Source organism: Taeniopygia guttata, chromosome 2 (genome assembly GCF_048771995.1).
Source record: "Taeniopygia guttata chromosome 2, bTaeGut7.mat, whole genome shotgun sequence".
Taxonomy (NCBI): Eukaryota; Metazoa; Chordata; class Aves; order Passeriformes; family Estrildidae; genus Taeniopygia; species Taeniopygia guttata.
This window is the reverse complement of record NC_133026.1, coordinates 99,404,624-99,417,248: the sequence shown is the minus strand read 5'-3', so window position 1 is coordinate 99,417,248 and position 12,625 is coordinate 99,404,624. Positions and strand designations below refer to the sequence as shown.

The window sequence follows — 12,625 nt, the reverse complement described above, 5'->3', positions numbered from 1 at the left end:
ACAGTCTTGTGCTCAGTGATAGAGCAAACGAATGGTATTTAAAAGGTATTGGCATGTGAGCTGCATGACCCAGTTTGTGAGAGGACACTGCAGGACACAAACTGGAAGAAAGTGCTTCTTCTAGTGAGGAGCTCCTTGAAAGGCTGTAGGTCATGGGTGAAACTATTGAGCCCTCAAGAGTCTCCATCTGCTGTGGTTCATTTATTTTGCACAGCCCTCTGACTACAGACCAGTCATTACTGGTCTATAGCTCCCGCCCAGAGCTCAGTCACTCGTGATGTGTTTTCTACCGCATGCCAGGCTCTATTCTGCTTCTTCTACTTCATAGTCTGGATCTTTTCCAACACACATTGCTTCTCACTTTGAATCATTGGATAGCTTGGGTTGGAAAGGACCTTAAAGACCATCTACTTCCAATGCCCCTGCCACAGACAGGGACATGTTTCCTAGACCCGCTTGCCCAATGCCCCATCCAGCCTGGTCTTGAACATTTCCAGGGATGGGGAATCTACAGCTTCCCTGGGCAACCTGTTCCGGTGCTTTACCACCCTCACAGTAAAGAATTTATTCCTAATATCTAATCTGAACCTATTCTGAGTTTGAAGCCATTCCCTCCTGTTTTGTTACTACTTACCCTTGTGAAAAATGTCTCTCTTTCTTGTAGGCTCCCATTCAGGTACTAGAAGGCCACAGTTAGGTCACCCCTAAGCCATCTCTTTCCCAAACTGAACAACCTTAATTTTCTTAGTCTTTCCTCATAGGAGTTTCTCAACCTGTCCGCGGATTCCTCCCCTGCCTGCGCTGTCGGTCATGCACTTCATCCTCCCAAATCTTTCCCCGAGACACATTCTTTCGCACCGCAAGGCTCATCGGACAGGGCTCATTAATACAGTAAATCATTAACGAAGCAAATGCAGTACATCACAGGGAGCAAATGCAGTACAGCGCCGCGCTGAGTGTTTGTTGGTTGATCTGCACTACCACAGCGACCTCCGCAGCTTTTCGGACCCGCTATGGAGCGCGATTTCGGCGCGCTCCAAGGGCGCCGCGAACACCGCGCCGCGGGCACAGCAGCCCACAGAATCCCAGAACCCGTTCGGTCGGAAAAGACCTCCGGGATCATCGAGATCGAACATCACCACGTCACCAAGTGTCACGTCCAGTCCTTCCTTAAACACCTCCAGGGACGGTGACTCCACCATCCCTATGGCCAGCCCACTTGAACATCTAACCATCTTTCCCGAGAAGAAATTCCTCCTAATGTCCAACCTAAACCTCCCCCGGTTTAGGCAGCTTGAGGTTACATCTTCTCTCCTGTCGCTCCGCGAGGGTACAAGTCGCAGTCAGGCACGGCAGAGGGTAATTTCCCGCACCGCCCCGACCCTCAGCGGGAGGCTCGGCTCCCCGCCCTTCCCCGCCCTTCCCGGCGGTGGGAAGGAGCGCGCACGCGCGGAGCAGCCTCCTGCGCACGCGAGGGGCTCTGGCGGCTGCGCGCGCGGCCGCAGCCCCGCCCCGCCCCGCCCCGCCGCGTGAGGGGCGCGCGCGCGTGGCGGCCGCGGCGGGATGTTCGTGGCGCGCAGCATCGCCGCGGATCACCGCGACCTCATCCACGATGTGTCCTTCGACTTCCACGGGCGCCGCATGGCCACCTGCTCCAGCGACCAGAGCGTCAAGGTGAGCGGGGAGCCTCCGGGCCTGGTGCCGAGCTGTGTCGCGGCACGGGGCGTGCGCGGCCTACCGGGCTGCGGGTGGGGCCGGGCTCGGGCGCAGCCGGGGCTCGGTCCGCGGGAGGTCCCGGTGCGGTGTCGGGCCGTGGGGGCGGGAGGCTTTAGCACGCGGTACCCGTTGTGCTCGTGTGTACGCTAACGCGTGTAAACACGGGAGCCCCGCTTCCGACCCAGTGCTGCGGCAGGGAAAACATTCCCGACTGCTGTGCCTGCAGCCGTGCCGCTTGTTGAGTTTATTCAGCTGAAAATCCGTGTTTATTAAAGAATGCTTACCAAAAAAACCCATTGTTGCGTAATGTAGTGCCAGTAATCTGTATTTATTATGGGAAGAAAGTGAAGTGCCGGCAAGCAACAAGCCGGAGTGTTCCGTGTGTTCCCTGGCCGACTGGGGAAACTGTAGAACACTAGAAGTCTTAATTTTTACGGTCCTTTAGACTAAATAAAATAGCGTTTTATACTTACTTAAACGAAAATGTGATTGTTTTTTTCCTTTTTTTTGTGTATAGTGAGAAGATGGGCCAATATTCGGGAGTCGCGTGGATAGATTTAAGAAATTTATTTTGCAGAGAGCAGACATGTTTGTTATTAAATCCAGATAAATGATTGAGAAAGTGATTTTTTTTTTTTTTGTAGAAAGCTGTGTTATATGTAGATTAGGCTTAAAAACAAGGAAGCAGCCCCTTCTTCCTGACCACAGACTAAAAAGCAAATAACAAATAATGACAAGATGGTCCCCCCCGGAAAGTAAGCCAAAGCCATGGGGATCTTTGATTTGGACTGACTACCTAGGGTGTGCAGTTCTTAAAAAAGATGCCAGATGCCAGGAGGTAGGATGAACACAGAAACTGTTCTTTAGCAGTGTAATGTTACTTTCCAGTCATAACTGAATCTTTTATGAGACTGTTCAGAAGTTTTCCTCCAACCAGAGGGACAACATGACCCAGGTTGTGTTAGAGAGCCAGAGTGGTAGGCTTGAGGTGACTTTCAGTACAGCCTTAGCGTGAATGAGTGACAAATAGGAGTAAGTGTCAGGTGGTGTCTTTTATTTGGTTATGTTCATGACTTTCTACATAATTTTTCAGTAAAAAACTCCTAAGTATAAAGGTGTATGGGAAATCAAGAGAAGGGAAGGTTCAGTGACTTGCATGTGGTTAAAAATCAAGGCAGAAATCTCATGAAAAGAAATAAGATCTGTTCCCCCACTACCCTGATGTATATTTTACTGTCCTACTCTGCTTTTGGGATGAGTGCTGGGAGCTGCGTTTGGTTTTTAGCAACCAGAGCTGAGCATGTGAGGAAATTGGGGGCTCTATAATTAAACTGAATGGTGTACTCTGGGAAAAAACTATTGGGAATTTTAATAATTTCTCTTCTATATAATTTACTGTTCAAAAAGAGATATAATAGTGGGTTTTGCAGGCAGTACCTCTTCTCCCTACTTGTAATAGGGATAGCTTCATGGTGGAGTAAAGTGCAATTTTGTACTGAACCAGATACAGTGTCCTGGATAAAAATGTTTAGTGGGGGTGTGTGTGTATGTTTTTGTTTTATATATATATATATGAATGGTTGTGTCTTTAAAGTACTAGTCAGTACGGATTGTTTACAAATTGTATTATTGTATTTTGATTTCTCAATAGGTCTGGGACAAAAGTGAAAATGGAGATTGGCATTGCACTGCCAGCTGGAAGGTTTGTACTTACAAAATTTACACAGACCTAATCATTATTTCTCCTTTGTTTTTAGAGAAAAATGCTTCATTTATGCTGAATTTTAGAGCAGAAATGCTTTTGGTTTGATGTAGATTCTGTATGTCTTGTGTAAAATACTCTTTTTTTGCTTGATGAAACATTACTAGTGCCTCTCACTTAAAGCAGGCGCTAACATGCAGTCTGCTCTTGTTAGTACCTAGTTATGCTGGCAGGTTAGTATTAGTAAAGATTATCGGTGACTGGTGTTCAAGGAGTAGAAAACAGTACCTTAATTTTTAATTCAGTATTTCCTTTTACATATAGTAACACTTAAAAAAATAAAAGGGGGGAAAAATTAAAAGGAAGATGTCTGGCTATTAAATGTTACAACATCTGACCTCTGCTTTTTGTTCTCCAAAACCTTTCTGAGAATTGTGTCATATAGAGGCTCTGCTTCATCAGGATAATTAGTGCATTCAGCTTCTGAGTTGCTCCTAAACTTAAGTTTAATAGGACCACATTGCATTAATTCCTGCAAATGGCAATGCAAGGAAGGCTTTTGAATTCCCCTTCTCTAACTCAGGAATGTTGACTAGGCAGAAAGGAACTTCATAATAAAAAGAAGATTAAAAATGCTTTGCAAGTGCTTTTGAAAAGTACAGGCAAGCTATAAGTGAACATGGTAATGGCTGAAATTTGATTGAGAACAAAACTGTACTTTTTGCATCAAAGCAGAATCATAGTTTGGAACTTAATATATTAATAATGCCTTGAAATACGTGTGTAATAATTGCATTCTAAACACTAAGAGCAACAACTTTGCAGTGCTGGTTGGAATAAAGAACAGTGACAGCTGCTGTGTAACTTTGTATAAAAGAACACAGGTTTCAGAGGAACAGTGTTAGTACTTCCTAGGATTCTCTTCTTCAGAAAGTCATGAAAGTATATGGTTCCTTGGCCTAACACAGTAAGTTTGCTTCTCTGCAGTGTTCTGATGTTATCTTGCAGACACATAGTGGATCAGTGTGGCGTGTGACATGGGCCCATCCTGAATTTGGGCAGGTCCTGGCTTCCTGCTCGTTTGATAGAACAGCAGCTGTATGGGAAGAAATAGTGGGAGAATCAAATGATAAACTCCGAGGCCAGAGTCACTGGGTGAGACTTCTTTTCTCTAGCTATAAAGTTTATGATTTTGGCTATGTTTTGTTCATTTGTGGCCACATTCCAACACAAATTAAGTATTTTTAAAACATTTGAGGAAAACAGTTAAGTGGCTACATTCAGGCCAGTTTGTGTCGCTATTAAAAGATGTTCCCTGGCAAACAACTTGCTGACATGAATTCCCACTTAGTAGAGTTAGAGTTGGGTTTTTCTTTGACAAGAGGTAATTTGAAACAACGCTGGCTGTTCTTGCTCATCTTTCAGACAATAGAAAAGCTGAGGGGGGGAATTTTTTTGGTGGAAAACGTAAGCAATCCTATAAAATGGTGTTGTCAGAGTTTGATTAGTCTTCCTTAGGGAATAAATTTTTGATGGAAATTTCTTTGCAGGTCAAGAGGACCACTCTAGTAGACAGTAGAACATCTGTTACAGATGTGAAGTTTGCTCCCAAGCACATGGGTCTTATGTTAGCAACCTGTTCAGCAGATGGAGTTGTAAGGATCTATGAAGCTCCAGATGTGATGAATCTCAGCCAGTGGTCACTGCAGCATGAAATCTCTTGTAAGCTCAGCTGCAGTTGTATTTCATGGAATCCTTCGAGGTATGTTACTAAAACACTTGCTTTGTGTCTGTAAGAGGAAGGGAAAAACCATTCAAAGCTGAACTGCTTTAATTTCTGTTTGTCCAGAAGCACTTAATGGCTTTCCCTGTGGACACAGTGTTGTGTCCTGCTGATCCAGTTACTCTTCTTTCTATTCATTAGCACTAGTCTGTGCTGAAGGTTCGGCATACAGGAATTCATTTTAATGCATGGGACAGGACAAAAGTTTATTTAAAAACTAGAATTCTTCTACATTTAGCTTATGTACTGTATCTTCCAAAACCTGAATGAAATATCACTAAATCAATAATTAAAAGCACTGCAAAGAATGCAGACTCTGCTATTAAACTTCTGGCAAATACTAGGCTGCAGATGCAGTCTATTATAGAAAGCCCATTCTACTCTCTGAGAACATCATCTTGAATTGCTAAGTAATGTTGTCTAATGATTTCACCTTTATGAGTGTATAAAGTGGGCTTTCAAAGCAACAGAGTGAAGATAACTGTGAATAGCATTTAACTCCTGTTTCATTGTGATTTTTTCCTTGTAATGTTTTGTGGTGTTGTTTTGTTTTCTCTATAGATAATTCTTGAAATTTAACAAATGTCTTGGTGTACTTTATGTGGGAAATACTATATATAAATATTATATATCTATATATCTATCTAGATATAATATGTAAATATAACAATATTTGTTTTCACCTTTTAGCTCTCGAGCACATTCTCCAATGATTGCTGTAGGAAGTGATGACAACAGTCCAAATATACTGGCTAAGGTTCAAATTTATGAATATAATGAAAATACCAGGTATGCTAAATAACAATGTGGGATCATGAAGTTGTTTATAGTATTTATTCCTTTTATTCCTATCATTAGATGTGGAGTAGTAAATAATAATACCTTAATTTTGTCTCTGATCCATTGGGTAGGAGAAGAGAGGAAGACCTCAGAATGGTAACTGGTGTTAACAGAAATTATATTGATAATTTTATTCTCTGTCAGTTCAGAAATGTCAGTGTTCTTACCAGCATTTTAAAGGGAGAGTTGTTGTTTCTGTGTCTACTAAATTATATGTTTAATTTTGCACAAGGAGTTAACAGTTGAAATTTGAATTGTGTTGCACCAGGCACTGTTTTGTTCAAAGCCACCTTACAATGATTTTAAATGTTTGATTAGAATGACAGAAAGTGCTGTGAATTGTTCATGGTCTGTTAAAGTTCAGGTTGTATAGTCAAGAGTTCACAAAACCAGAAGAGGCTAGTAAGTTTGTGCACCGCCACTTCCAGTTAAATGATAACAGAGGAATTGTTTGATTGGGAGTGACTTATGTGGGAAAGGAGCCAGAGTGTTCTGTGGATTTTATGCCCAGCTTCAGGCAATGCTCTCCATGCAGTAACAATAAAGTTACTGTAACTTACTGAGAAAATGGAATATGTGTTTGTCATACAGCAGAGGAGGCAGACAGTGGTGTGCTTGAAAGCATGGAAAATTTAGTGAGTCACTGAGATGCAAATTCTCTTTAGATTTGTGAATGGAATATTTCTTTTTATTTCCCTTTTCCAATTGCAGACAAAAATATTCTTTGTACTGCAATTCTTGCTTTGTTGTGTGACTTACAATATTGTAGTATATTGTACTTAGTGGCTACTGTATCTGATAGATTCAATTTCTGAAGAAATGTGCTTGAAATTATTGCCTAAATTTATGTTAAAAAGATATTTAGTTTTGGAAGTCTTATTGTATATACTTAACCCTTTTTCCCGTTTCCACTATATCTGGTTTATATAATTTGCATCACTGGCAATTTTCATGGCATTAAAGGTTAATTTCTTGCACTGTACAGGAAATACGCAAAAGCAGAAGCTCTGATGACAGTCTCAGATCCTGTACATGACATTGCATTTGCTCCAAATCTGGGAAGATCCTTCCACATCTTAGCTGTAGCAACCAAAGATGTACGAATATTCACCCTAAAACCTCTAAGGTGAGCTTAATAGGAAGATGATTTTGTGTGATCTGATGCATACTGTACAATCTTGTTCAAATTGTCTGTGCAAAGCAAAAGTAATAATGTATGCAGGATTGTTTTTAACAACTTGATTTTTAAGGTGATAAGATTGTGAGCAAGTCTATGATTTTGTCTGAATACCTTATCTAATAACAGTTGTTATTAGAAAGATGTAGTTCATCATGTTCAAGCCCAGACCTTTGAACAGTTGTGTGCAGAACTGTCACTTTTGTCTTAAACAGGAAAGAATTGACTTCATCAGGAGGATTAACAAAATTTGAAATTCATATTGTGGCACAGTTTGATAATCACAACTCCCAGGTGTGGCGAGTGAGCTGGAATATTACAGGCACGGTGCTTGCCTCCTCTGGTGATGATGGCTGTGTTAGGCTCTGGAAGGGTAAGGTTACCCACTTGAAACACATCAACTTTGTATCTGCTGAATATACTTGAGAAATTCTACTCAAAACACAATTTTGGACTGAGTGTTAATTTTAGATTTGTGAAAGAGAGATATTTTTTCTATTTTTCTGTTTAAGAAAAACAGAATTCAGAAATAACTTCCTGTGCTGAAATACTTGCATGATTTAGGCTGCTGTGAATAGTTGTTACTGTACCCTGAAATTGTTTCACCAGACTAGAGCAACATAAAGTTTTCATGTTAAAAAGTAAGATAGATCTTTTCCTGCTGCTAAACCTAGAAAATCTACATTCAGTCACAATGTCCAGGCAAATGGCTTTTTTCTGTTTACCTTTTTAAGAGAAAACAAAAAAATACATGCACCCCTTTCATCAACCAAGCAAACAAAAAAACAAAACCAAAACAAACAAACAAAAACAAAAAAAAAAAACATGGACAGGCAGAGAATATGAGCTAAAGGGCTAGATCCTCAGCTTTTTGGAATTTATATATTGGTATTGAAATTCAGTTCTGATTCACACCAGATGTGGGGCAGTGGAAACATACTTATAGGGAAAGTGGAGCTTCAGAAGAGAAACTAACAGTTTCTATATATCTGTGTTTGCAGCCAATTACATGGACAACTGGAAGTGTACTGGTATACTGAAAGGTAATGGGAGTCCGGTGAATGGTAGTTCTCAGCAGGGAATTTTTAATGCCTCTCTAGGTTCAGCCAATACAAGTCTGCAGAATTCACTAAATGGATCATCTGCCAGCAGGTAGGTTAAGTAGTAAACTGATTTTTAGTAAATAGTCTTTTCTCTGAATCTTCATTTCATTTATCTCATATTTTTAAAGTGCAATGTCATTTATTGCATGAGTACTTACTTCTATAAGCTCCTCTGGTTTTGCTCTGTGGTTTGTCTATTATGCCAGTGTTAAGGGGAAAATGAACAAAACAGTAAGTCATACCGAATCAGTCTGTATAAATAAGCAGTGTAAATAACTATTTTCATTTTTAGTACTTTCATATTATTAAAAACAACTTTTCTGAAATAGTTTTGAAGGAGAAGCTTCATCCTACTGGTGGGTAACTGCCCTTTTGTTTTAGATACATGTTTAAAAGTAAAGCAAAAATACCAGCAACAAATTGTGTTTTTCTCTGGGATAATGTAGCAGAAGGAAAGGAAGAAAAGCTACTTCAAAACATACGGTTTCAACAATCAAATATTAGTGTTAGTTTACTTGGGTTTTGCAGGTGTGTAGCATCAATTGAATAAAAGTTTTGTGACTTTCCTTATATGGCATTCACATCGTAGATAATTTCCCTTAATCTGTTAGGTTTTTATTCTGTAATAGTTGCTGTTTAGTGGGTAAATTTTACTGCCTCTTCTGAAAAAACATTTTCATTTGTGCACCCTGAAATGTAGAAATACGCTGAGTCTTGCATCTGTATGGTGCAGTGTGTACAATAAGCTTTACAGAATTCTAAGTCCTATACAAGGATGAGATGTGGCCAGCAGCAGTTTTCAAGTTTTGTGGCCATCTTTGTTTCAAATGCCATGAGATAGTTTCCCTTTCCATCCATGTACAGCTACTCATGGGAGGTGGTTTTTTTCAGTTTGGAATGCTTATCAGTAAAGTTTACTCTTAGAGAGTAGCACCAGCCCCTCTTGCCCTTTGAGTAGTCAGTCCTGAACGGCAGTTCAAGATCCCTAACCCTGCTGAGCAGAGAACAGGTTTCACATTTTCCTCACAAGATAAATGTGAACACAAGAGGTGGTAATGGACCTGCTCCCTACAAGAAAGGGCAGCAAAATGATGTTGGTCATGGTTCCAGGTTCCTCTTGCAGTGTAGCAAATGAAATGCAGCCCTGCCTTGGAATTGGTATGTGCAGAGCTGTGTGGTTGTATTTGCTTGAGCTCCTGTGAGGAAAGGCAGGCTGTTTTACAGCTCTTCAGCATAGGGTGTGGTTTCACAATCTCCTTATCTAAGACTCTGCTGCCACCGAGTCTAACCATCCCCACCCCACTGGTGTCTCTTCTCTTGTCCCTGAACTTGGTGCTAAGTCATTGTGCAACTGAAACTTCTAGCATTATTTCTATTCCCTTAATTGCTCTGTATTTTGGAAGGTGTTTTGTTTTTTAATAAATTATTCTTGCCTGCAAATTGTAAGACAATGTTATTTCCAGAATCAAGTCAGTGGCTGTGAAATTTTAGGACATATGGTGTCTTGTCCTAGGATTGAGTCTTATAATAAAAGCTGCACACTTTACTACATGCTTTCTTTTGTAGTGATATTGGCCTGAGTTGTGTAAGCACAGTCGCTAACTTCTGTGTTAGTGTTAACATGCTGATAAAGATTTATGCATTGGCATTTGACTAAATAGGTATCCTACACATAACTTATTTTGTCTCTGTCTGTACATGCTATGTTTCATGTCTATACATTTAAACACTTAAAACAGCTATAGAACAGGCAGATCTGGAAAAGGCTATAAAAGCACTATGACCAAACTGGATTTATACTCAAAACAAATTTCAGAACATGTGATGTAGATTGTTAGGAAATAAACGAGTAGGGCTGTATTATTATGTTGATATAATTGTGTGTCTAGATTTATGATACAATTTCCATTCTCCATTTGTACTGTGTCCTTTTTAACAGAAAGCAGAGCTGATACCAAGCTAACTGGAGTAACTTTGGTGTTTTGCTGCTTGTTGCATGCACACAGGAATGGAAAACGATCTCCTTTTTCCCCTTCCCCAGCGCCGTTTGACCTCTCCCAAGACACCAGCAGCCTGCTAACTACTAAATACTGTTCACAAAGCCTTTTTAAAACACGTTGTGTGCGTTTTTTGCCTGCACAGTTTGATACTGATGGAACGCCCGATAGAAAAATATTTGGAGAGGCATCTTGTTTGGAAAAAACTATAAACAACCCACCCAAAACCCAAAACTTCCATCAGAACATATTTTTGAAAGCTTGTAAAATTAAAAGATAGATCATGATTAAAACCAAGAATTTTTGTCCTTGATTGGGATGGGAGGAGGGAAACGACCATTACAATAACTTTCATTAAAGTTGTTTTGAGAACCAATTTGTTTTGCATTTCAGAGTGTTCAGCATTTGATTAAGATTCCTAAACATTACAAGGTTGTAACTGCTTTGTAATATACGCAACTGTTAGTTCTGAAGGAGTAAGAAAACTGTTTGGACAATTGTGATTATGGCTTTTAATTGTTTGGTATTGCTTAATTTTTATTCTTTAGTATGACTTCAAATAAATGTTTTCTAAGTACTGTCATACTTCATTCTAAAAGAAGTACTTTTTCTGTTACATATTTGTACATTCCTATGGTAATAGTTGTAATTACATGGAGTACTTAAATTCTCTAAATGCAGTATTCTTGAAAAATGCAAACACTTTAGCCATACAGAGATATAAACCAAAATGCAGCTTGTTGTTAATTGTCCCATAATTTCATTAATAAACTGTTAGCTGTTCTTTGATGTAAGTCCACAGAATTGTAAACAAGACAGAAAACAATATAGTTATACTAAAATGCACAAGTGTTACGGGTAAGTTCTAATAAAAACAGCAGCAGGATGACATGGAATGGCATAATTCTGAATCTTGCTTTCACCAGGAATCTTGAATTTACACTGAGGATTTTGCAGAAATATGTAAATAGACACAAAGACTGTATTTCATTCAAAGTAGTTATTCTCTGTAAATGTTAATCATTAATGTAAAGAGTGATGATTTACATCTATTCTAGAAATGCTGTAAAGTTAATCTGAATTAGATGCATATGCAGCAAATGTACTTTGGTAATATTTAATGTATATTTTGTGTCAAAAACAAAGCATTACTGAAAGCTGTTAACAAATCACAGAAATTCTGGAAGAATGAAAGCCTGTTAATAGCTGTACTCCACCACCCTTTTGACTTCCAAAGCAATCCATTCTTTTTAAAAATGTATGCTAGGACTATGACTATGGTATTATTTTCAGTGAATTTCAGTGGAAAAGATTATTGTTTTACTTTAAAGAAGAGTTTCCAGATTTGTCTTGTTTTGAATTACAAGTCTTGATTTCTGCTATTATGTTCTATTGGTTTTGGCATGGATATACTAAAGCCTTTTTTTTTCCAGCATGTCTTTTCTCCCCTTTGGTTCTCCTTGTATTTACTACCTTTCTCTTCTTTTCTTGTTTTGTTGGTTTATTTTTGTTTGTTTGTTTTTTGTTTGTTTTGTTTTGGTGTTTTGTTCCTTTCTTAATTGTTTCAGGTATTTCTTTCCCCCTCTGGATTCCCCACGGGCTGGATCGAGATGGTCCAGTCATGCCCAGCTCCTTCCTCCTCCTCCTCTGATAGAGCAGTCTTGTGATGCTGACACTGCCAACCTGCAGTATCCTCACCCTCGCAGACGATGTGTATCTCGGCCTCTTAATCTTTTACCTGAGAATGAAGGGGTTTAAGGTGTTACTTTAAATGAATTCTGAAGGGCCTTATTCTGGTGTTTGTGAATGCTTCCATTTCTGGCTGCCTTTGTATTCCTTCTCTGGTACAGAAGACTTTTTAAAAAATGTGGGAATTTTATGCATGTTTTGCAAAACAAAAAACATTTAGAATGTGTTATTTATGTATCAAAGACCATATTAATTTGTACCCTTTGAATTTTGGTACCATAAACAGTATTAGCCACGAGCTCTTTATGGAGTAGATGACTTCAATGTGCCTGTTTTTTTTCTTTTTTTTTTTCTCCTTTTTGAATCAGTTTAGTATGGTCTTTAATTTTTTCTTTTGGTATCCTGCATTTACGTGTGAAATGCATTCAAAATTAGACATGCCATCAAGACACTTGTGAGTGAAGAATTATGTTTGGCCAGCTTGTTAACAAAACCATTCCTGTGTATACTGCAGCAAAATAACTTGAAGTGTTTGGTTACTTAAGATTTTTCCATCTTGTTATATAAATATTTAAATTTTATAATTGTGGTTGACTAATAAACTTGTTCTGAAAGGTC

At 39.3% G+C, this 12,625-nt stretch overlaps 1 protein-coding gene across 3 annotated transcripts; it reads left to right on the top strand.

Moving 5' to 3' along the window:
• Positions 1–1,486: 1,486 nt before the first annotated feature.
• Positions 1,487–12,625, top strand: SEH1L (SEH1 like nucleoporin). Of its 3 annotated transcripts, none has more exons than XM_032746930.3 (9): positions 1,487–1,674; positions 3,368–3,418; positions 4,427–4,573; positions 4,969–5,180; positions 5,892–5,990; positions 7,027–7,167; positions 7,434–7,591; positions 8,220–8,370; positions 10,328–10,694. In XM_032746930.3, the coding sequence occupies exons 1-9, from the start codon at positions 1,564–1,566 to the stop codon at positions 10,596–10,598; spliced, it is 1,341 nt and encodes a 446-aa protein (XP_032602821.2). In that variant the 5' UTR covers positions 1,487–1,563; the 3' UTR covers positions 10,599–10,694. The 3 variants fall into 3 exon arrangements, with proteins under 3 accessions (XP_032602821.2, XP_004175268.1, XP_004175267.1); XM_004175220.5 differs by having other exon boundaries at positions 1,489–1,674; positions 10,261–12,625; XM_004175219.5 differs by lacking the exon at positions 10,328–10,694 and adding an exon at positions 11,887–12,625 and having other exon boundaries at positions 1,490–1,674.

Excerpts from the sequence above, each read along its gene's own strand:
- SEH1L (XM_032746930.3), top strand. The coding sequence starts at position 1,564 with ATGTTCGTGGCGCGCAGCATCGCCGCGGATCACCGCGACCTCATCCAC. Across the intron at positions 5,181-5,891 it reads ATTTCATGGAATCCTTCGAG|CTCTCGAGCACATTCTCCAA; the intron begins GTATGTTACTAA and ends TTCACCTTTTAG. Across the intron at positions 5,991-7,026 it reads GAATATAATGAAAATACCAG|GAAATACGCAAAAGCAGAAG; the intron begins GTATGCTAAATA and ends TGCACTGTACAG.